The sequence below is a fragment of the Chelmon rostratus genome, chromosome 3 (genome assembly GCF_017976325.1).
Source record: "Chelmon rostratus isolate fCheRos1 chromosome 3, fCheRos1.pri, whole genome shotgun sequence".
Taxonomy (NCBI): domain Eukaryota; kingdom Metazoa; phylum Chordata; class Actinopteri; order Chaetodontiformes; family Chaetodontidae; genus Chelmon; species Chelmon rostratus.
The window spans coordinates 4,234,152-4,259,927 of NC_055660.1; the positions used below are offsets into that span (position 1 = coordinate 4,234,152).

The window sequence follows — 25,776 nt, forward strand, 5'->3', positions numbered from 1 at the left end:
CTTCTTTGCACTGGTCTAGTTTCATGTCCAAAACACATGTTTAATGATATATTGACAGTAAAATACTATACCTAGCACCACACAGTGAAATAAAGGCCATGTAAAGCAACGCACACACACCCCTTGTACCTGCCTACGATGGCGTCCTGTATGTGCGTGGATTCATCAGCCCCACTCTCACTGCAGCAGCCGGGCAGAAATAGCGGCCGACCGGTGATCTCATTTTGTGGTTGTGTGTTAACCAGAAGTGATGGGCTGAGAGTGGAAGTGGCCGATGCACCCCGGTAATGAATCTGCACGAGTGTGTGCGCTTGTGTTGTGTAGCTAAAGGCCAAAAGCACATCTGGATGGGAATTAGGGTGAATGGGGCGATAAATCAATGATCTGCCCCTCGTGCCTGCGATGCTTCAGTCACTGAGCATGAAGGGCAGCAGAACAGTGGAGGTAAAGGGCCGCTCGGCTGCTTGATGTACTCTGAACTCATCTCCATTTAGACCTCAATGCTACAAGGGCGTCTGCCTGAAGGATAAGTCTGATTTATGACAATTTGGGTCTTATTTGTTCCGTTTTGTCCACAATTCTTAGGCTTAATAACAACATTGTACCCCCACCATCATGTCGACTGCTGAGATCTGGCAGCGTTGCTATGACAAAGTCAGAACGGATTTAAAACAAACCACTTTCTGGCACACCTTTTAAGATAAAGTGGTTAAAATCAGATCATCTGACCATGTGCGTTTCTTGGCCTCTTGTCAGACGTTGTCGTAGCGATGGCACAGCGTTTCCTGATCTCAGCAGTTGCTTCAGTAAGTGAACTGCTTTCATAGCATTCATTGAAATGACGCCCAAAACTGGGAAAATAAGGAACGAGTCGTAATAAAGTGGAATTACTCTTGAGGAGAAACCCTGCACAAAGCCCTGTGACTACACCCAGACAAGAATAAAAACAGGATCGAGTACGCGTCACGTTTGGCAGCACAGCTCGGACGTGAAAAGGGCCGATGGGGGGGTCAGCCGGCCTGCTGCTGGCTGGCTACCTCTCGCAGCAGATTGGTGAAGTTGTCAGGCCGCTGTTTGGCTGTGGGCAAGCTCGCCCTGTTGTTCTTTTCAGCGCTGTGTTTTGTGTGGTTGCTTTCGGGCAGACCCGGCGTTGCTTGTGTGCGCAGCGGTTCAAAGTGAGGGGGGATGAATAATGAATGAAGGCCAAGGAGGAGGCTTTAAGGCGTTAAAGCGGAACACTTGGCCAAGTGCTTTCAGAGGTATCGCGCGGGAGGAAAGGCTTAGCTCAGCAATACCTGCCAGTCGATGGTTAGCTTAGCTGTCCCACGCCATTCTACAACCAATTTAACATGGCTAATGGCATCAAAAATATCCCTGAAATACAGATGCAGCGAACGGACAGATGCTTTTATAATATAGTCAGATTAAGCATCCATTTGAGAGTGCTAACGCTCAAGTGTACTTACTGTAAAGTGGTATTTTCCCCCTTACTCAGCATTATCAGCCAAGGGAGTTAAATCAGCCATGCAGTACATACAGTAAACACGTATTAAAGCGTGCATGCTTATGTGCATGTGTCAGCCTCACCTCTCTGAGCATGGGGTCGTTGATGGAGCTGAGGTTGACTGCGCCTTCGTAGGTCAGATAATAGAAAACATTGAGTGCTCTGGTGGCTTCGGGTCCCTGCTGCTTGTAGCCAAAGATCAGATCGATCCACTGGTGGAGCTGGCAGGACACAAACTCGCTCTCCAGAGCCTGAAAACACAGAGAGGGCAGAGGATTGTAAACGTCAACAGATGCGGGCCATTTACACAGCATACACTAACCAAATGCTGCTCCCCAAACATGTTCTCCATGCCATTACTGAGCAGCAGTTATCACTAATGCCCCTCACAGATGAATTCCTCAGAGAAAGCAGAATATATCCGGCTAATTGTTCCAGACAGAATCTGCCAATGATTTCTATAATGAGCAGAAAGCACAGTAAATCCATATCTGATCATATGGGAACAACAAAACATCAGAGAACTCTTGCAGATCATTAGGGAGCCATTTCAACCTGTGTCTTTGTTCTTTTCTCTGCCGGCTGTGGGCGGATAAGAGCAGCGTGTTGCTCCTCTGCATCGCCGTAACGCTGAGATACAAGCCGTTTTCTCTGCTCATTAGCCGGCAAAGGAGGGAAAAAACATTTATGGTTTCCTCATAAAAACGGGCGATTGTGTTAATTTGTGTAAAGCTGTCGGCTCACAAAAGCCCTCTAAACAGGACCAAATTAGAATGAGGCAGCCCTTGATTGTCATTGCTGCCTTGTGTCACATTAATTTGTGACAAAACATTAGCCTGCGCTGCACTTAAATGGCAATTTATATCATTTAAATTTCCACGGCGGAGACCAACGCATCCCTCACTTAAATGTGACTTTCTGACAGCTCATTCTGCATCTAATTCTTCCCCACTCTCTTAATTACAACTTTCAGGGCGGGAGGGAGGCACAGGCATCAAGAGGAGACTGGGTGCGGCTGAGGCGCGACGGCGATCTGAATCTGGACTGAATCTTTGATGCCGTCACAAATCCCATAATGTGAACTGATTAGAAGGTTTACAGTATAAAACACTGTGTGGATATTATGAGAAAAGGAATCACTGACATCAGTCCCTCGGTTAAAGAAACGCTCAGCAGACAAAGACGTCAAAGCTTTTCAGGTTCGGTGTGTTCACATCAAAATACATTATAGTTATCGGCTGAAATGTGTCTTTAGCTACATGTGGAAGAAGCATAATTATACACTCATCACATGTAAAGCTACTGAAAAACATTATTGATCCATGTAGATAGTCATCCATAGTCTAAACAACAATATAAACACATGTTCGTCTGGGTCAATAGAAAAATATGATGCAAATTTTTTGCTAAAACAAGTTTTTAACGTGTTTGTCATTCACAGTATTTTAAAGTTTCCTTTAATGTAACTACTTTTACTCATATGCAAGACATTTTTTATATATTGGATGTATCATTATCCTTGTATTGATGTAGTCATTATCTATTAATCCACCAGTTATTTTCACAATTAATGGATACATTAATTAGTCTGTAAAACTTCAAACTTTTCCAGTGACGTCCCGTTTTCGTCCAAAACGTCCAAAGATTTGTCATTCGTGTATGACAAGAAACAGCAAATCCTGACATTTAGGAAGCTGGAATCTGCAAATGTTTGATCATCAGAGGCAGAAAAATGATTATCGATTATCAAAAGGGACGCTTCTATCAGGTAATCAGTTAATCTTTGCAGCTCCAATGTGGTTTTGATGGAGTCTTGATGGTTTACTTCTTGGACTGATCATTAAAGGACTCTCAAATTGAGGTGTTGCAGAAGGTATACCGGACAGAGTCTGTGTTTTATTGGCACTTGTAGGGGAGTCTGGTTCATGGAGTTTTTTAATCACAGCTGTAGCACTAATCTGTGTGTACTGTGCGGTTGCGGTTATTAAGCACTTTGGCATTTTTGGACATCGCTCCGCTTAGATGCAATCACTGTTCTGAGAGCTGTAGACTTGACAAAATTAGCAGATGGAGAGAGATTTGTCGATCCTTTCCCTCCTTTGTGTGACTCACTTGACAACATTTTCTGCTAACGGCTGAACAATGGGGCAACGTTCAAACAAAGCTCAGCTAACATTTTAGTATTAAGATAAAACAGAACACCCCCAGAGTCCAAGAGCGTCTAGACTCGGTGTCTATCTGTCCCTCTGGCATCCGTAAATTCACAGAGTGTTAAGTGTGTTTAAAGGCTCGTGTCAGGAGGCAATCCTTTTTATTAATGCTACATTATAAGCCAGGGAAAAGCTCTTTATTCAAACTGTGGGGAGTGGGGTTCAGTCGTGCGTTTGTGTGTGCGAGACAGCGAGATCAGTTCATTAAGCGTGAGGACTGACCTTTGACGGGCCCTGCTCCCCTCTTTCTAAAACTAAAGCTGGGCCTGATGGGCATTTAATGTGCACTGCAATCTACTGTCAATCAGCATGGGGAAACAAAGAGCAGCCATGTTATTGCAGCTCCCTCTCCAGAGGCCCGCCTTTATGGAAATCACTTGCAAGCACCATTTGGAGAGCCAGAAGAGACAGAATGAGTGAGAGTGTGTGGATGCGTGTGTGTGTGTGCTGTGCGTTATTGTATTTGTTTGGTCTGTCACCGTCTGTCTGGCAAAAGGCTCGGCAGCGCTGCGTGACTGAAGTGCAGGTGTAGAAATTTAACCTCGGCGGAGCAGATCTCAGAGATTCAAAGAATGTGCGTCTCCGCCTGCGGGGGTACAGTAAACTGCCTTCATCGCGGTTCTTTGAAAAAGATCACAGCGCTACTCCGCCGCTCAGACAACAATCAGGCTACGATGTAAAGAAGAACAATAAAAAGCCATCAGTGAGCCACGCTGCCGGGTGACATGTTTGTTCATTACCCTGAACATGGGCACTGCAGCTTATTTTGAGTCCCCGTCCTCACTGGCTCGCCACACACAGCTGAAAATAGTCCCCAACAAATACACCAACACATCACTTACACAGTCTGTTTCAGCTGTTCCGGTAAACGAGACAGCTGTTAGCAGAGGCTGATTATGAACCGGATGGGAGAGACGGTATAAATGCAGTCATTGGTGGAACATGTGGCATATTTTACAAAAAGCAGGACTGTGACGGACGCTAGGGGAAGCTGAACTTTTAGACTTTTTTGGCAGGTACCCCATTCCCCTCACATTCACCCTCCTCTTCCACCTCCTTCTTCTTCTTCTTTTCGTTTTTTTGGCGGGCGTCATTTGAGTGAATGACTCCTCCTCAATAGATGTTACAGAAAATGTTCTACATACTGCCACCCGCTGCACCGGAGGGGAATGAAGGAAACACATCAAATAGGCAGTTTTGACTCCTGTCTTTTTTTTTTCTTTTTTTTTTTTTTAAATGTGGAAGGTTTATGGGAAAATATTTAATCAGGAGGAAATTGGGAAAGAAGGAAAAAGTACCAGAGAATCCGTGGACCGTCTGTTTTCAAAGATTTACATGTTGAGAAGGAGCGAATGAGCTTGGAGCTGAGTGCCACAGACATGAAGGATGGGGAAGTTCGGAAGTGTTTCAAGTCGGAGTGTATTGTTGGTTTTCATCTTTTCACAGTAGCAAAAATATAGAATATCAACAGCCTTATGGTTTTTATCAGCTCACAGAACCAAACCACACAACGTCTGCAAACACAGACAACAGTAGACAAACGCCATTACATTTATACACCTGTGACTGTTATGACATCAAGTATTCAACTTACGACTACACGCGAGGGATTTATGGGACCTGATGGACAAGCGATAAAAGTAAAGTGCAGAAATCAGGCATGTACCGATGAGCCATTAATAATGCAGCAGGCGAGCAGGTGTGGAAACGTCTCCTTCTGTCGTGCCACACTGTGGAAACAGCGAGGCAGAAGGTTGGGGCAGATAGCAGATTCCTGAGGTGGGATCTGGTGCCACTTCAGGAGAACCAGGCAGGATTATTGATGGGCCAATTAGCAGCCAGTGTGTGTGTCATCCCCATCCACAGGGGACTCTCTGATAATTAATGAATAATTTAGCATGCCTTTATGTAAATGCTGATAGGGGGTAGAAGTCACTGGAATCCCACATTTCTATTGTTACGGATTTGACGAAGTACACCTTTGAAGCATAAGGGGGTCCCCTTTGTTGTGTGCTGTGACCTGTTTCCAATGACAGCAATAATTTGGAATATTCTCACATGTAGGAAAACATAATTATTTACCTCAGTCACTTTTTGCCTTTCAAAGCATCCACGTATTGAAACATCTGTGAGTGAATGAGTGAGTGTGAACTTCAAGCCTAAAAAACAGATAAACTCTGAACTCTCTGACTACGTGTGTCAATATGTCACTCTTTAGAGGGAGATATACTCAAGACTCCAGACTTAAAGGCATGCAATCCTTACTGGAGACATCAGACCGGAGACACCAAGTGATTGCAATTAACCAGCTGGTGGACATTAAACCAGGATTACTCAGGAGTCCTGACACCGTCTGATCTGGACTCGGTGGCTAGCTGAGTGCTTTGTCTGATTGCAAGCAAGCGTGATTTATTTATTTCATTTTTTTTATCTCTTTTTACATCACTTTGGACTTCTCTTAGCGATTATCTTTCTTTGCTCACAAGTAAAAGCGTGTGTCCATGCCACAGGTCTGCAGGAGCTGCACTGGGCCTGGATCTGTGAAGTTTCTGGTCCTCGCTGCGGTTTGCGGCTCGCTTTAAGGTCTGGACTGAGCTGGATTTCGCTGCAGCTTTAACGAGGTGACGCTGAATGCTCTCCTCCTTCCCTCATTGGCCCTAAAAAACCCTTTTAAGGACTTATGGAGAGCTGTCTGTGAGGATGTTAAAATGTCACTTAACAAATCAATGCGCTCATTTGCATGCCGAGCGTGATGCGAGAGCGCGTGTGCGCGCGTCTCACTGCGTGTAATCGAATGCACATGTGGCATGCGGAGTGTTGTCAGCGGCCGACTGTTTTCTTTTGTATCGATTACGGATGAATAAAGCAAACACTTGTCAGGCCTGTATACACGAAAATGACTGTTTAAGAACAAGCTGATCAAAACATCCTGGAAACCACATCCAGGATGTGTGACAGCGAAACATCACGCCTTTTCACGTCACGCTGTTACACCACAGAATCAGTAGTTTTGTTTAGTCGTGAATTCTTACTGTGCATTTTATTAAATCAAACTTTTGAATCTGTGCATCTCCAAGCAAACTGAACATCGTCATCCTGAGCGGAGCCACTTTATTCTTCTTACCTGCACACAGATTTATCATCTCTCTTGCTTCTTTTCTCCCTCCAAGTTCAACAGCCCCCTTTCATTTTCCCTTTTACTCATTCTCTCGCTCTTAGCGCGACTCCCTTTTTCCCCTCCTGCTCTTTCTTCCAGTCATCTGATCCTTTGGATCAACTCCGCTGGAGTTGCCTTGCCCTGAGGTTGACAAGCACTCTGATTAAAGGGCTTATTAGCTCGCTGTAAATGAGAAGCCGATTGTCATTTTGAGGCAGGCAGAGGAAGCCTGTTGCCAGCCAGGGGAGAAGGGGCCCCCCAACATGGAAGAGGGAAGGAAAAAAAGCAATGGGTGACGTAAGGAATGAGAGCCTCGGAGCAGCCGCACAGCTAACAAACCATTTCCTTTATTCTCGTATTCACACACACCGAGAGAAGCCCAGATGGGTTGTGTGTGTTGCTTCGCTCCCCCCCTCCTTCCTGCTCTACTAATTAGACAGGTCACAACTGTGAGAGTTCTGGCTATGGGTCAACGGAGGCACTCGCTGGCAAGTGGAACCTGAAACTCTAACCCCGACTCTCCCTGGCTCAATCCTCCCATCGCTCTTATTACCCCCTCACCCGCTTGAAAAGCAAGAATATCATGTTATGGGCAGAAAGGGGGCCGAATGAGCAGTGATTGGCAAAGTATCTGCCCAAAACAAACATGTCATGGTGGATTTGGTGTCAGTCAGACAAACGGCCAAGGGTGGGTTGCAGGAGTGCACTAAGTGGTCCAATTTACAGCACAGACGATGGAGTAAACAACACTGATTGAGACGTAACTGGATGAAGCAAATGATGCTGGCTCACACTCAGAAGGCGATGATGCTGCTTGCTTAATGCGTGACAATGACAAACAATATGACGCAGAACAATGAACAATGATACTGTATCAAAGCCTGGTTACAGGGAGTCTACATATAAACAACAGAGAATAAAGAGAGAGCGTCTATTTCACAACTGTCTACTACTGAGCTCAACAACAGCTAACAAGCACCTGCAGAGAATCAAACCATCCGTCCGCCTCCATACGGAAAGGCTAACAAGCTAGCACATACGTCTCCAGTGCCATAAGACACGTCCACAATAGGATCAAGTGAGCAGAAGCTAAGTCAACAGTCAGAGCTGATTAAAGGCAGGGCCGAGGAGGAGGAGGGCTGAGGGAGCTGAAAGGGAGAATATTTGGATAGCTGCTGAGAGGAGCATTGTCCTCTCAGATGATTATAGAGTAGGCTGGAGGACTGGACGCTCTCTCCGCCTGTCTGAAGGTGTGGAGGCCTCCCCGCGCAGAGTGGAGATGATTAGGATGAACGACTCGACTGATCAGCTCGAGAGCAGTTAGCGTTCAAGGAGAGGCTGTTACGGAGTTGGGTTATGTGGAGCTGTAGCTTGTTAGTGTGTGTGTGCATGTATAGAACAAATGGAAAAAGGAAGCATGCTTGACCCTTAAAAAGTTAAATGCGTCCTAAATAAACAAGCTAATTTTATGGTTGCAGGTTCTTAAATGTGTGGATTTGTTTGTAAATATTTGGCGGTCTTGGATACTTCAATGGGCATTTTTCACTGACATTTTACATAACACAAACAATTCATTAATTAATCAATAGAGACAAAATGTAGATTAATAAATAGTGAAAATAATTGGCCTAGAAATATCACAAATGATAAGGTAAGATAAAGTAACAAAGACAAAATAAGTAGAACAAGTAGAACAAATAAAACGATAAAAAAAACAAAATAAAAGTCAACTATAGAAGGCTGTGTACATCATAAATACAAATACTGGCAAAAAATACAGTGTCCTTGGGTTAATACACAGTAAAATATATATAGGATAAGCTGCACAGCATCAGCATCAACACAGTGCTACATTAAATGATGCTGGAGCTGAATGCATTACAAATACAGACTCAAGTTAATGCAGGACAGATTTCTGTTTTAGTTCACATGATCTCTCGTACAGCTGAACGACTGTCTCAGTCATGTTGTGATGATAATAATCATCTTATTCTACTAATTTAGGTTGTCCAAATTAATATTTTAAACAAGGTGTGTTTCTTGAAAGCATATAATATGAAGAGTAACTCATTTTACTGCTTTCCCATCAGTTAATTTCTTAGATTTTGTCATGTTCTATATATATCAGAAAATGTCCTTATAATAAATACTGTGATAATGATAATTCTGCCACGTCGCCAAGCTCTGATCTTCTTGCAGTTAGACACCTTTTTTGATAGAGCACTCATCCACCATGTTTCGTTGTCTGCTTTCAAAAATATATATAAAAAATTCAAAAATTGTTGCTGTCAGTGTTTGATTGAACACATTAGCTTTGGGAGGTCAGAGGACAAAGACAAGTGTTTCTTTAAATAGAGCGAATATGGCAGCAGACGTGCAGGAGTTTGAGAGGCAAAGAGAGACAAAGTGCCGGAGAGAAGTCCGAAAACAGACTAACGCTGCAAAAGAGCATCTCCCAAGACTTTGGCAGAAGCGAATCGAGAGCGTGGAGGAGCACAGGAAAAGGGAGAAGGACAACATTAGTGAGTGAGTATGTCAGCAGCAGTAGATCATCCCATTTCTCAGGCTCTCATCGGCCTCCTCCATTACGTCATTGAAGAGGAGGACGAAGGAGAGGAGGGGGAGGACAGGGAAGAGCGGGAGGCAGAGGAGAAGGGGGGGACAGCTCGTAAAACACAGCGCACACAGTAAACATGTCTGCCCCTATGCATGACAATACCCCTACAGTGAGCGCTGCCTGACATTAGCCAGATAACCCCCCTCTGCCCCACGTGCTAGTTCCCATCCAACAACAAGGCTCTCAGTGGAGACACCAGGGGAATAGATTAGCACTGGGCTAACATGGTAAACCGTGCTCTGTTACACGAGGCCGTACCGGGCCAGACGACGTTAACATTTTCACTCACTCAGTCATTCACAAGTGCATAAGTATATCTTAGCGGTGAGCGGCCGGTCCTGGCGGTGGTTTACCTCAGCTCACACATGAAATCCCGCAGGGTCCCTGCGAGGATAAGACGTGGAGGCTGGTGGGAACTGCACGATGTGCATCCCAGCGGCTGTCTGATCAGAGAGCGCGGTGCGGATGAGAGGTGAGCGTAAACAGCCGTGAGCTTTGACTCTGTGTAGCTGGTGGTCTGGGCCGGGGAGCGATCATGTCTTGTGGGAAAAAAAAAAGGGGGGGGGGCCCAGCCCCCTCCCTCAGATTCCATATACACAGCCACTGGACTGTTCCGCATAACGACACGCATTATTTTTAAATGTTTTGAGCAACGGCAACAATATTCCAGTCGTGTAAATGTGCACACCCCCTTCCCTTTACTTGATCATAAAGTGGGAGGATAATGGACTTGTCTGCCGTGATGACATAGTTCCTGTAAGTGTGAGGAGCTGTCAGCATATGAAACTGACAAACTTCAGAAAAGGCCTTTCAAAGACGCTGACAGCGTGAGTGTACGGGGTTTGGGGGGTAAAGGTGATTTGGATCATATTAATATGACATTCGTCTGTTAGCGCCGAGCAGCCATGCAGATGTTTACCTCTGCGGGCAAGACGACTGTGGGGTGACCACATTAACAGCTGGAAGGTCGAGTGAGAGGCTCCGTGAAACAGGTCGCCGTCATAGTTAAAATTAGCCTCAACTCAGGGAGAACATACATTTTAAATGTGAGGTTGTATGAGGCTAATTCTGACATCCCTGATGAACTGAAGGCTAATGGCTAATAAACAACTCACATGTTCAAAAAACAGAGAACAACAAGTCAAACATTCACCTGCTATTTATCTCAGTTTGGCTTTTTACATGTTCAACCACCACTAACTTGTCTACTTCAGATTGCTGCCCACTATGGAGGTTTGACCACTGCAGGGACTCAAAAATATACTTACTGTAGCAAAACAATGAGCAGAAACTGCACTGAAAGCTGCTTTGACTGATGGACTGTGAACGCAAAGCCTGCACTGTTTGTTGTCTTTATGCATGAGTTGATTGGGTGCGAAATCGGTTCCCCACTAGGGATTAATAAACACGTCTAATCTAATCTAACTGTCTCCATTTTTAAAATGATGAAATGATAAACATGCAGCGACAATTAAAATGGTTAGATGAAGAAGCCCTGGTGATGCAAAGCTCAAACTGCATCATCATCATCGAGGTAAACATGTGTAACACCTCTGAGCCATATGGAAAATCCCACAGACGATGCCTGCATCACAGCTCTGACTGTTGTTCCTTAAAGCACAGCACTGATATCCAGTCCTGTAATGATGACACAGCTTTTTTTTTGATGCAGCATCCAAGGCTTTTTACACACTGGCTGGCTTCATTTCGCTTCACTACAGGTGGAAACATCAGCAATGTGAAACATCTTTCTGCACCATGTGGGCTTAAACTCCAGGAGTGGCATGGATTTGACACTACGTGCTTCCCAACCAAGCAGCATGTCCACTACTGCAGGTAAACATCCGGTGTTATAGTAACATTAGCCCCACACTGATTAGAAGAACTGACGATGACATTGCTATGAATAAAATCTTATAAATCCCCATCCTTAGATTCACCACATGTGGTGGTCAAACCTCTCAGTATCAGCTCCTGACCCATCACTCAGTCGGCTCTGCCCATTTAACAAGAAGGAAAGTCTCTCTGTGGTCGCGAGGGCAGTTTCTCTGACGTCTCTGTCACTGCTTTGACTGAACAGATGCTTTATAAGGGGGAAGAGGCCAAAAGTAATGTGCTGCCCGACTCTCCCATGTGTGTGGTTTGCAGGTCTGTCAGCGGCACTACAAGCACACAGATGACTGAAAGGAACCAAGCATGTGAACTACAGAGCAGCAAATGGGCCCTGCAGAGTTCAAATGGGTTAGAGGGCGAGAGCGCAGCACCTTTTATAGAAAAGAAACTGGCAGCGTGATTGGAAAGATCGGTGTTAGGAATAAAAAGATGTCTGTCATAAAAACGAACACAAAAAGATCCAGAACATGTTTGTTTGACAACGAATACTTAATTAATTCTCGGTGTTGGATTTCAAATAAAAGAAAATGTTTTATATGTTGAACATTCATGGTCTTGCATTTTTGTGCTGTCAGTCTACCATCGCTACGGTTACAGACGTTGGGTTTGGCTGTTTCCTATCAGTAGTTCCAGTGAAGCCTGGACACATGACAGCGCAGGTAAACACTGATGTGCACACAAATACACAAACTTCCACAGGCCATACGCACATGATCACCTGCTATCGCGCTAATGGCTAGCAGACCCGAGAAGTGAGATGTGGTCATATATAGTGGAATGTCAGAGAGGCTGACAGTGCCCAGAGACATGTAGTTATCTGGTGGAGGAGGGATCAAGTTCTTAACCTCTCCTTCGACCTTCTGGTAAAAACAACAAGCAGCCCCTGATCTCTGCCGCATGCCGCCTCAAAATCCCGCTGTCTTGCGCGTATGCGTGTGTGTGTGTGTGTGGGTGGGTGCGTGATGGACAAGGAAAAAGGGAGTGCGCCTTTACAAGCATGCATTTAAGTGTACTGTAGGCACTTCGGTTTAGCAAAGGTGCATGCTTGACTTAAGGCGCTGAGGCGCTTTGTCTCCAGTAAGTCTGTAAAATCCAACCATTCCTCAACACATCAAATCCAAGGTTTTCAGACGGAGCCTCGGAGACTTCAGTGTAGTGTAAACCAGAGGTTAAACAACAATCTGTGCAGGCGAACACTTGCAGTTTATCTGTTGCCATACAACACACTTTTTACTAAACATACGTGATGAACTATGACACTTCCAACATCACAGTAATATAAACCAGGCTGCAGTTTGATGTAATGTTTATATCTTCTGCTGGATTTTTTCTTCTTCTTCTTCTTCCTTTTTTTTTTATAACCAACCATGCGACTCTCACTCACAACAACAAAAACAAGCTGCCGTTTTGCACAGCAGCACAATCCTTTACTGTGAGAGGGTTTTAATGGCCTTTCCAGATTGGGCCCTAATTAGCTGTTAATCATCTAGGGCTCATAACCAGAGCGGAGACAGCAGGCGTGTGTGTACTCGCGAGCGTGTGCGCATTTGCGTGTGTTTGCGTGTTCTCTCCTGCTGTCTATCCTTGTGTTGCGAGGCCATTAGCAGCAGACAAGCTAAAGAGAGCCAAACAGCCCATTAACTCTTTCACTCTTCCTCTCTCCTCTCCACCGTGCTCATCTCTCTCCCCACAGTACCACAGTTGCCAGCTGACACCCTCTAATGCCAGCTATCTGTCATGACCAGAGACCTGTCCACCCACACATCCCTCCCTCTACCTCGTCCTCGGCCAAATCTTTCCTTTATTCTTCCTGTCCACCCTCCTGTACTCTGTCTGTATATGTTTTGCAGCTCTGTACGACTGGGTCTAACTCTAAGCCTTGAAACGGTAAAATTGCTCAAGGCAAACTGGAATCCTGTACTGACAAAGCAGAGCTAACTGAACATTTTTGCATGACAAATGAACAGTTTATATTAAGGTACACATATTCGCTATTAAATAGCTACTTATTAGCATGCATTTTAGCAGCATATTGGCTCTTTATTAGTCATTATAAAGCACTTATTAATTCCTTATTCTGCATGATTATATTCTACAACTACTATTTTATTGATAGTAAATAAGGAAGATTCATGTTGTGCTTGAAATATGATCTTAATAACTTCACCCTTAATAATACCCAGTATAAGACATTAATAAGAGATTTATAATGACTAATAAAGGGCCAGTGTGCTTCTAGTATACATGCTAATGAGCAACTATTTAATGGTGAATATGTGCACCTTAATATAACGTGTGACACATTTAGCAGCACATATAAAAAACATGTGAATATCTGATGAGCGTTCACATGTGAAATCAACATCTTGCAGGAATGGATCATTCTGACTGAACTATTTTACTGTAATACTGTGTCAGACTTACAGTATGAGTCTATGTGGTTGTGCACCTACGCCTGCCTGCTGGGCTCGGCTGCACGCTGGATCAATACCTCAATTTGCACACAGTAGAGAGAGAAACCGCAGACTGAAATTTTATCAGCCTGGAAGCTGTAACTAGGCAGGTAGCTGAGCGTGAGTGTAGGTTTGGATAAGCCCAAATTGCCTCTGCTGGACTAAATTGGGCACAAAGGAAAGGACCAGAGGAAATTGAGGCAGCAGAGGTGGATGAGACTGGTGCACTTAAACAGGCAATGAAAAGCCGCTTTGTGCTTACAGCAGCACAAAGCACATTAACACACAGATGCTAACAAGTCTTCACTGTTAGCGTGTTGACAGATTTTTAGTGTATACAATAATATTATCCAAATTATGAATATTTTAAAAGGTGAGTATGTTCTACTTCTGTGTGTAAAACAGGATTTACTCAGGGGAGCCGTATTAAAGAGGCAAAATTAGACCTACAGCAAAGTAAAAAGTGGTACAATAAAAACATGAAAAAGCTTCAACTAATGATTATTATCGATTAATGTTTTAACTATTTTTTATTAAATGTGTGAAAATTGTCCACCATAAATTCTGAGATCCAAGTGCAATATTGGATACTTTTTTTCCACACAATATGCAGAAAAAAAAAGTCCTATTGTGATTATTTTGACAGATTTTAGTGGGAATAGTAATTTAGTATTTCGCTTTTACTGAAACAAACATGAAAACATGATGATCATGTGATTTTTGCTGCGGTCTCTTCAGTATTTGCAATCATATAAAGCCCAGAACGACAGCAAATCCTCACATGTCAGAGTGTGAATACACAATATATGCTTAAATTAATTAGTCTCACTTTCTTTGCCAGATAACGATCATAAATTCATTGAGTATAGTTCTTCTTTTGAACCAATTAACACCAATTCCCTGACTGAGTGCACAACAGCACGCTGCCCCCGCCACCACAGCAAGCTTCCCCCCGATGCATCCACCTTGGCCTCGACCATGCTGACAGCCAAAGAGAGAGGAGTGTGTGATTAATGATAGGGGCCTGGTCATATCAGCAGGCTGGTTAACAGACCCCACCACAAGACTGCACAGGTCACAGAGCACACCCAACCTCATCAGCACCCATTACTACTGTGGGCACACATCACACAGGGAGCTACATCTGTTTTTAGCCCAAACACTTCACAGAAAGAGGATCGAACAGACTGAGGACTTTTAAAACAACACAAATCCAGACATAATTATTCACATTCTAACCTATGATTTGGTTCTGCGTGTTTCTTTTTTCTTCTTCTTTTTATTTCAACCTATTTATGCAGAAAATATTTTTTATTTACAAGCCTGGCCTTTGAGTATCAGTAAAACTCTGTCAACAAGTTTTTAAAGTTGAAGGACTAAATGACAAACTACCCCAGCAACAAACAGAAACAGTAAATCTATCTGGTGCTTTTTGACCTTCTACAGCCGAGCAAAGTAATCTGATCCAAAGAGTTACCTTAGTTTTCCAGCATAGTGTGTGCGAGTGTGTGTGGGTGTGTGTGTGTGTGTGTGTGTGCAGGACAGAGAATATGACAGCAAATCTGACAACATCCGACATGCATATACACAGAATATTTCTGCTTTGGGGCTGAGCGGGCAGGAAGGGGAGATCAGAAACAGGATACCGCATCATTTTCTGTGCACGCAAACACAGATGCGATCGCACACGCGAGCAACACGAGCATGCACCAGATGTGTGTGTGTGTGTGTGTGTGTCCGTGCGTGCACAGAGCGGGAGCAGAAAGAGAGATGGCGAGGTGGATACGGATGGGAGGTGATGTTGGATCACTTCGCCAACACAGCAATCTGAGAGCCGGGGCATGTCTGAGGAGCGGGAGGCTCAGGTAACAGGAAGAGCTGCGAGACGATCAGGAAATAACACTGTCTCTTTGAATTAGCATTTCCAGCTGAAATAGGGGGGGCGCAAACCTCTGGCAAGACTTCAGTTGGTCTGAGTTATGCAACATACGTATAAGGCAGAGACAGAAATGTGGATGTATGTCTACAATGTGTGTCAGCGACTTGTAGATATACAACAAATAATTTTAAAAAAGGGTCAATCTTTAGTCTTTATGTTGACGTCTTCAGTTTTATTCCAGAAATCGGTAAGAATGTGGTGACTCTCTTGCTAATTAACACTTTTCTGTGTGTATGGATGTGCATTTGCGAGTGCCTGTCCACGTTTCTTACCTGGCGATTGATGCGCACAAACTCCTCCGGGCTCTTGGCCCAAGGCGGCAGCTCCACGTCCGAGACCACAGTGCCGTCCTCCATCACTCCCAGGTTGTAACTGTTGGCGTTGACAAACATCTCGGGGAGGTAGTAGAACTCTGGGATCAGCTCCTGCAGGGGTACAGCACCGAGACGCGTTAAGATGTACACACGCCGGTCAATTATAACGCTACAAGTAAAGTAGGCAGTCAGGAGTCCACATAAATAGCTGACACAGGTTTAGTTTTGGGTAAATAATAGTGCTGATTGAAGGAGGTTAAGAATTGGAATGGTAGATCTGTAGAGTATTAAGGGGAGCAGAGGAAGTACAAGACCAATAAAGTGAGAGAGGGGCCATCCCTGCACAAATCCAGCTCAAAACGACTTAGAGATTGCTTTATGTGTGTCTGCTACAACAGTTAGACTGCGGTGTTCTCTAAATTGTACAATTATTCATGGAAATTACATTTCCGACTGCTTGTCTGCTGCCCGCATTTGTGCTTTGGCCTCTATGGAAGATGTCAAAAAGCTCTGCGCGTTCACCCGGCTGTGGTTTTTCACCCTGCAGATGTACTCGTTTGCTTTGTTTGTATCCAAGCAGCAGAAAAAGAGCTTTCTACCCCCCCCACCCCCCACCCCCTCCCGACTTCCACAACAAGAGAGAAAGACCCAGTCCGCCAAATTCTTTCCTAACTATGATGATTTCATTTGGCTGTCCCAAACAACACAAAGTATTCTCAAATTGGCGGATAGTGAAGAGGAATGAAGTTATGACAGGAGCTGTAACCCCATATGTTTAGCCGTTCGTCATTCTTAACAAAGCAGAACTCGCCACAAAGAGCGTAAACATTAAGATTGAGTTTGAGCTTTAAAAACATGTAGATAAATCCATACTGCCCTGCAGGCCCGAGCTGCTGTTGTTGTGTCTCACTGATTGTGAAACACGGTGACGGACCAGGATGTCTCTCTGTTCTTGGCTGCTTCGTGTAAACAATGAAAAGTGTAGAGTGTGAAATGTATATTGTGTTCTGACTTTTGACATTAAAACTGATAAAATACTGTGTTTTCCTACTGTCTTAATATGTACTTTATAACACAAAGCATGGCTTCATTCCTCGCTGCACTGGGGAACATTTGTGCGTTGACAAAGAACATAAACACACGCAAGGATTGTCTGTTAGAATAATAATTTTCAGTCTAATAAAACCCTAACACGTAGCTGTATCTCATGGTCCAATTAGTCAAACACTGTGTTCTAAAATATAAATAAATATAAATATCAAGTTTTGGTAGCCCTGCTGGCTGCAGACAAAGCCTGTGTGACTGCAAGTGCTGACTGGTCCTCTCGAGAAGGACAGAGAGATACAAGCCTGTTGACAGTCTGACATCAGAGATGAAGAGACCGTCGCCAACCCCAAGCTGACACGTCCCAGTCTGTCAGGTGATGATGGCAGCATGGCAGCATGCAAACACTCTTTTTTTTAATTGAATTTTAAGAGCCTGGTGATAAGCAACATGATCTCTAAAACATACAAACAAATACACTCAAATAATAACATGACCCTTTTTTTTTTTTAGATTAGCTCCACAATGCATCCACCTCTCGTCAACGGGGTGCAAACATCCAATCAAATGAGCAAGCAAACACACAGGTTTAAAACAACACAGCACTTCCTCACTTCTGAAATCTCTTCACTCCACAAAACCTGACCTAAAACTAAAAGGTCAGCCTCTTAACGAGTCCTCCAGCTCACCCGGGTTCACTGGCTGCGGCCCGCTGTAAATTTGAGCTGGAGGTGGCAGGATGCATGCACACACACACACACACACACACACACACACACACACACACACACACACACACACACACACACACACACACACACACACACACACACACACCTGGAGGGCTTTGCTCCCCAACACTCAAGCCTGCCTTGCATGGACCATTATGTGCAGTGGCCCCTTTGCTCCGGCCTGGTCAGAGGCCAGCCCCTCTGATCCCCAATCCTGTCCTGTTATGGGTCACTGGAAGGGGCTCTGGCCTCTGGGCTCCTCGGCTACCCTTCCACTGTTGCTACTTCTAACCCCCCTACTCTTCGCTCTCCCCCTCTGATGCCTCTAGGCTTAAGCCAGGGGTCAGGGGATTGGGGACTGGAGGTCATGCTAGCGTCACCCAGGCTACAGACACATTGAATCTGGGTGTTGTAACCTATTATCACCCCTTCTTTACCAGTGGGCTATGAAAACACAGGGGCTTTTTGCCCTCTGGCAGGGACAGAGGGTTGCTATCAATGGCTCCAATGCAAAAGCTAAATGGTGTACTTAGCATACTAAATTGATACATCTCGTCCCTAATTCCTCTTTTGCAAGAAGAATATGTGCGTCCAAGTGGATGAAGTCGACGGACTTTCATTCAAAATATGCTAAAAATTCAAACTGAACAAGGAAGCAAAGTGATGCGGTCCAGATTTCCCTTTATTTTGATCTGAGGTTGAGCTCTCACAGTTTGATCCGCATTGACAGGTCTAGACTGAGAGAGCAAACGAGGGCTCTTGTTGGGTTTTCGCAATCAAGCATTGGCCAGCTACGTAGTAACACAATCCATATGTTTTATCGGTGGGATGTGAGGGGGGTGGTTAAACGCAATCAAGCGTCAAAACCCCCAACACCACCGCTGTTCCCCCATCCAGTGACCCAGTGCCAGGAGACCAAGCAAAACCCAGCTTTGACACAGAATGTCTGACTGTAGTCGTAAATGTTTTAGGAGCGCAGTTAAAGTGTGCACTGGGGGTTCGAGGCCCTCAGTATGAGAATGACCTGTGCTGTTGCAGGGCAAATCCAACAGCTCAGCAGAGTTTGGGGGCCCAATGGGCAGGGATTCAAGTCCAGGTTATAGCTGGCTGAATCTGAGACAGACGGCTGGGACAGATGAGGATTAGTCCAACGCTTTGATCAGAAGCCCAGGAAGCTTTCATTGCATAGGCACAATGATTGGTAGTGACTGGACATTACTCTTTTGAAACCTTTTATTCTTTGTCTGTGAGGATGCTGGATGGGGATTTATTCTCCTGTAGTGTTCAGTCCTTTATCTCTTTTAACTTCTAACCTTCTTGCAAGTCAACCATCTTAAAAGGAAAGTATTTCCACATCATGTGTGAGCGTGCATCAGCGTGTGGAGGACCTTAACGTCAGACGTGTCTCTCTGGCAGTTCCTCCAGGCCCGGGACACTGAGGAGAAGGTGCGGTCAGCGTGGTCAAACTTCCCTCCTTGGAAGTTGAGAAAAAACGTGGTGAAGGGTTCCTGTTGGTTAGGAAAAAAACAAAAGGTTTAAAGCTAAATCTGCAGCTGTAATTAGCCCCAGCTATTGTAATGGCTAAAAAAGAATCACTTATGAAATAAAAACATGCAATAAAAGCCTGCCTGCAGGTCAATACAGCACTATGTCAACAGATCTGAATGAAAATCAACTCTTTTTACACACCCTCTAACAAACTGGCATCCAAAAATGAACCAGTGAAAGAACAATAATCCCAGTGAGCTACTAAAGCCAATACACTTGTGCTACTGATGCATTTCTAATCATGTATAATCTTGTTAGGACAGATCAATAGCCGTCTCCCCGGTGCAATAGCCCCCAAGTGACATGGACACAATATGCTGAGCCGCAGCGACAAACTACTACTGTAGACAGCTAATTAAATTCAGCCTGAAATTACGTAAATCACATTTATTTAAAAAAAAAATGAGTGGAACAGCACTGGAACAGCTGTAGCTCTTCATACAGTTAAAACACGAGAACCGGAGAGCACTGCAAGACCTCACAGGTTAACACAAAACACACAAAAAATCTTCACATTCATCACACATGTAACACTTTTCAGTCAGTCTCTGATGTTAAGTTTGATCTTTAAGTGAGGGTTTCTGGTAAAGTGGCTTTAGAGTAAGGCCGCTAATGATGTGCAGGGATCAATGAGGCAACTCCACTGGGAGTCACTGAGACAGTGAGCTACTGGGACAATAACAGGAGAAAACTGCACAACGGAGAAACTTAGTAACCTCCCTCTCCCTGGAGTGCAGTATGGAAAGATTGATAGCATCCATTCGACAAAAGGTGCCGAACGACTCCAGTGCACGATGCACACCGCATGTGCTCTTCAAAAGCAACATACCTGATATTCCTCAAAAATGGATTTGAGGATTTTGCACACATTTAATTGCACTGTCTCTGTTGGTCTTTTATTATTAAATAGAGTAAAATAAATCACATGCAACAATGCATGAGGAGAAATATGCATATGAATATTTAGCATACATTTACTCTCAATCTGATATAAATAATTTTGTTTCTAGGAAACAGAGGACTAATTAGCACTTAGAATGAATTAATGACAATATGCAACTCCAAAAAGAAACAATGAATATAAATTTTAAATATATAATAAAAAGAAGTTGGATATGCATATTGCTGTGCACAGCCACAGTTTTAAAACTCAGTCAATACATTTTGTATAAGCTGAATATCCTGCAGTGGATTAATATTATATCTGGATGCGTATAATTAGTTTTTATGATTTTAGTAACACTGTAATAAAAGCAACAATCAGACTGTTGTAAAAGATTTAAAATTACCAGCAATTTTCAGCTCATGCATCTTTTTATGCACACTGCACTTACGATACGCAGAAGCCACATCAGGGTGAAGCTGGAGGTGGAGTAGTGGGTGCCATAGTGGAACTTCGGCACCTGATCGTCCTCCCAGGACTCGTATCGGTCTGAAAAGAATGCCGCCCTCTTGGGGTTCAGAGCACCGATGGGCTACGGAGAAATGAACATTAAACATATTTTCAGACATGTTGAAAAGTGAAACTGCAACTTCCTGCAACCTCTGCTTGACATGAAAACAGCGACAAACACGCGAAATGACAAACACACGGGTGTGATTGTAATGCTGTGAATACATTCAGGGACCTGCATAACAGTCGCAAGGCAAATGAAGCTGGTAACCTTTGTGCAATCTCAAATGAATATTAGATGACGTTTCCCTTCAGACGGAGATCAATCCTTTCCCACAGAGTGCTTTTTAGAGGAACAGAGCCCCTGCAGCTGTAGTCTGTCAGAGAAAACTAATGTGCTCCAATGAAGGAGTGCCTACTAGGAATATCAATGGCGAGGCTGCGGGTTGCTTTAATTTCTACTTTTATTAATCTGTAACTAATACACTGGTCACCGGCCCTATTTGTAGTCTAGAAAAATGGCTAACTTGCATTAATTTTCCATCGCTCTACAAAACCAATAACCCTGTGCTGCTCGGCTATTATTTAAATACTCATTTATAGAAATCACTTTCAGGCTGGTTCAATTTTTATTAGTCTTCTGCTGGCTGTGCCTCATTCTCAAACCCCCCTCCATCTCTCTCTCTTTCACACACACACACACACACAGCAGATCAATGGTAATGGAATGATGGCCTTTTGAGGATGAGGGGCGAGTAGGGCGTGGATCAATTGGATCTCTTTCATATCATAGTGTGCTTGTCACAGCAAGCAAGACTCATCCAGGGCCAGGCACTGATATTGATCTGTGCTATGGCTACTGTTCTGTGTGGGTGTAATGGAGCATGGCTTGTGCACATGTATTTGTGTGTCCTGGGAGCGATGCACGCAGGATTTGTGCAGAATCGGTTGCTTTTTCGGTTTAGCGTGTGCATATATTTTGCCTTTTTTGTGTGCGTGTGTGCGCATTTACACGGCAAAACGCCTCGTGCCACCACGCTGTGCAGCTCCGCATTGACAGTGATACACTGTGGGCTTCCTCAGGGCCACTGGGGGGTGGGTGAGTACACAGAGTGAATTATACATCAAGCCCATTGGTCTGATTTATAGCCCTAATAACAGTCGGCTCATTAAAAAAAGAAAAGGGAGAGAAGGCATATAAAATAAAAAAAAAGACTGAAAGTGCCACAGTGACAGAGAGAGAGGGAGAATTGTGTGTGAGTGCATGTGGGGGCTGTTGGTTTGCGCGGGCCCGACATTGTTTACTGCTGTAAATTACTGTGGGGCTAGCGCTCTGCACTCACAGTAGCTACAACAGGGTGGTGGTGACGGTGCCGTACATCAGAGCCGAGCGCCCGACGGTGTGCTGATGGAGCGCCGGCTGCTGATTGGCCTAATATGTCGTGGCAAAGAATAGCGCTCTGATGAGGACTCAGACAAATGAACCAATCTCGTGGTTTTAATTAGAGAAGAGAGAAAGCTGCAGATCAAATACGTTCTGGCGCTTTAAGAGGTAAACATCAGAGAATCCATCGAGGATCCGAACTAATCAGGTCTGCTTCAGAGCCGTTTAAAGCTACTGTGAGAAAAACGTAGTGAGGGATAATTACAGTAACTAAAACTAAAGGGCAAGTGTCTCAAAACAAATCAACATGTTTTGTGCATCACTCATGATCAGATTCGTGTTTGACACTGTCAGCCTCCTCCATGCAGAGCTCAGCATCAGGACCCGAGTTAGAGTCAGATTATACGAAACGCTGCCTGGATGCAAACCTGCCTGAAACTCGGTAGAGTTATCCTCAGGTTGAGAACACAAATAGGATTTTCATGAGCTCTATTAGAAGAACATTATCCGGCGCTGCTTTACTTTTAAAACAATAACAGGTCACCGGTGATGAAGTATAATGGCTTACCGACAATTTGAGCATCACCTGGGCTTTGAGTCATAAATCAAAAAAGCCTTTTGAAAGGAGTGTTTATGTATAATGTCCTATTTAAACAGTGAAAATGGTGTGGAGGGCCTGGGGGATAAACATATGGGGCGCGTATGGTGAAATCAATACACCATTAGCTGATGTGGCTGTGAGTAGTCGGTTATAGCACAAAGGTACAGGGAACGCTCAATAAATCCTCACCATTTCTGTTGCTATGTAAATGTAGGCGACCTAATCTCTGGTTAGGGGGTTAACAATTCTTTTAATTGTTTGTTGTGCTTCATTAAAAGCTGCACGACAATGAGAGCGACCACGCTTTTGCCTTCAGGGGAACTGTATGACCCCCCCGCTGACCAATCCCAGTCATCACACAGCTATGTATATGTAGGACGAGTGAAATCTTGTGGCGAAATGTGGGATAGTGTGCAGAAGTGGGGTGTACGAAAGGCTAAGAGAACAGGAGAGTTACAACACTTGCAGTCAGTTCATGCGTGTGCTTATCGTGACTACAATGTTATCTCGGGGGTCGGCGTTTGATGTCAGGTTGAGGTTAGAGTTTATGATAAGAAAGTCCCTGGGGTCAAAATGGCTCTGGCGGGAGGGAACATAAATTCTGTGTGGCCTCTGTTGTGCTGGGGATGATGACAGTGTGTGACACACACACACACATACACGTTCATGGCAATTGGGCTTCTCAATGTCACTGGAGGCTTCTCAGATGACCTGTTTCTATAAGAGACAGCCACCAACGTGACATAAGGGGGGGGTAAGAGAGATGTGGATGGCGAGAAAGGGAGACAGAGTGAGAGAGAATAAAGCGGAAAACAAAGCAGGAGGTGGCGCGGAGCAAAAAAAAAAAAAAACTAACTGTGAAGGTCAGGAAGCATTAGGATGCAAAGACAAGAAACTCCGAGCACAAATGATTGCGCGTGCAGAACCGGAGGGTGGGGGTTGATTTGGGGGGCCGTGCGGTGCTGCTTGCCCTTTTCCCAGACACTGCAGTCTGCCACGGTCCAGCGGTCATACACTGATATCACACATGTGTCAACAACATGAATAAAACAGATGTAATAAAGATTGGCCCCACTCCCTCCCCTCCTTCCCCTCGCTGGAGAGAGAGAGAGAGAAAAAAAAAGCACAAGGACAGCAAATGATGTTGTTGTTCTCCTCTTCCACTCTCTCCTCCTCTTTCTTTGGCTCTCGGATTGTCTCTCTGTTTCTCCTCCTTTCACCCATCTCCCCTTCATTCGCTCAGTCCCTGGGGCTGCGAGGCTTGACTGAGCACAGAGGCTGAGCTGTCCAAACTCCGAGGCAGCGCAGGGGAGAGGAGCAGGAGGCAGAAACGAGCGAAGAAACTGAAGGAGGGCTGCATGTTTGTGTGGGTCTGTGTGTGTGTGTGTGTGTGCATGGGCGGGGGGGGGGGCAAGTACAACTGTCACATTTCAGCCTACTGGGCAACATGAAGCCAGATAAACAGAGAAATTATGCAGCTTCATACAGCAGGGAAAGCTACACTGGGAGGGATAAAAGCAGAGGATAGAGACACAGAGGAGCAGATCGGAAGTGAAAGCAGGACTGGGGAGAACCTCAGGGACAAGGTGTTGACTGTTGGGGTGTTTGAATCTGTATGACAGGGTGGTGTGAAAGAAAGGAAGTGTGAGCGGATGGCTCATGTGTTTGCAGGAAATGTGCAGGGTTACTGTACTGCATTGGATTATATCGAGCGGGCCCCTTATTTTAAGGGTTTAATGCAATTTAATGAATGAAAATCTTCCCGCTTTTGAGGGTACGAACAGAACCAGAGAGTCCAAAATCACAATAGGTATCTTGTTAGCCAGTGTTAGCCATCCAGTTTTATGTAAAGGTTTACAGAAATGAGAACAACACCATTTTAACTATTCTCTTTGTTTCCGTAAGTAGTTACTACCTAACAAAGCTTCCAGCATCACATATTCTGCAAGTCTGCACAAATGACAGGAGAAGAAAATGTCCTTCTCATTCATGCCAATGAAAGTACAACAGGGCTGCAGAAAAAAACGCTGGGTTTTGCCAAACAGCAGTGCAACAACATGATGCAATGGACTATGTTTGATTGTCTTACATTCGCCTTGACAAAGGATAAAATCATTTCTGCAGCGATAAATCTCCAGTTGTAAAAATCCTGTCTCACAGCATAAGGAATGACACAAACTAGACTTCCGAGATCAGATCTTATCGTCTCACCCAAAGCTACAGACACTCACCCACGCCATCACAGCCTCTTGCAGTTTTTTTTAACGCAGTGCTATCTTTAACTGCGAAATGTTCCATTCTGTCTCACTAGGTGAGGACTCCCACCTCTCCCTCACCCTGCATGAACATCGGATGCTCCCAGGACCTGAACAAATGCCCTCACGTGTAACTCTGAAATGCATTTCCTCCGACGTATCCCCTGTCCATTAACACATGCCTTTTTGTTTCCAAGGCTGATTTATTCGGTCATTTTGGTTCCAGCGGCTCGACAGTCGCTCAATCATTTCACTCCAAAACTAATCCTCTGTCCTCCCACCGCTGGACAACATTACACACAAGCCATGTTCAGTCCAACGAGGGGAGCTGGCAAGCTGAGGATTACGTCTTTTAGCTTTTTGTTCTGTGTGTGTACGTGTGGAAAAGACAGGGAGTTCATGCGAGTAAATAATTGCACGTCTACTTACAACATGAGGGAGAATCCTTTAAGCAGTTTCAGCTGTGTGAGTGTGTGTATTTATGTGCCAGGGAGCATCTTAGGGCAGGTTTCATTGTTTTAAGCCCAATCACTTGATGCCTGGAGCTACCAGGGAGTATTACTTCACTTCCTGGGGTGTTGCGGAAGGTCAAACTTGAAAGAATTCAATTATGAAGTTTGAATTGTGGACAGAAAACGACAGCTAAAGCAGAGAAAGGGGGTCACAAAGAGAGAACATGAGCAGTTTAAATCAGCACTGAGTGCCACGAAGTGGGGCTGCCTCAACTAACGGA

The 25,776-nt window shown here is 44.5% G+C and overlaps 1 protein-coding gene across 4 annotated transcripts in view; it reads right to left on the reverse strand.

Annotated features, from left to right (window-relative positions):
• The window catches only part of lrba (LPS responsive beige-like anchor protein), a 180,858-nt gene that overhangs the window by 21,442 nt on the left and 133,640 nt on the right, over positions 1-25,776 (reverse strand). For all 4 annotated transcript variants that reach the window (XM_041933032.1, XM_041933033.1, XM_041933031.1 and 1 more), the window contains exons 44-47: positions 20,745-20,885; positions 19,251-19,370; positions 16,046-16,198; positions 1,588-1,755 (exon numbers count right to left, since the gene is read on the reverse strand). In XM_041933032.1, the coding sequence (XP_041788966.1) occupies positions 1,588-1,755; positions 16,046-16,198; positions 19,251-19,370; positions 20,745-20,885 (582 nt within the window). The remainder of the gene's footprint in view (positions 1-1,587; positions 1,756-16,045; positions 16,199-19,250; positions 19,371-20,744; positions 20,886-25,776) is intronic.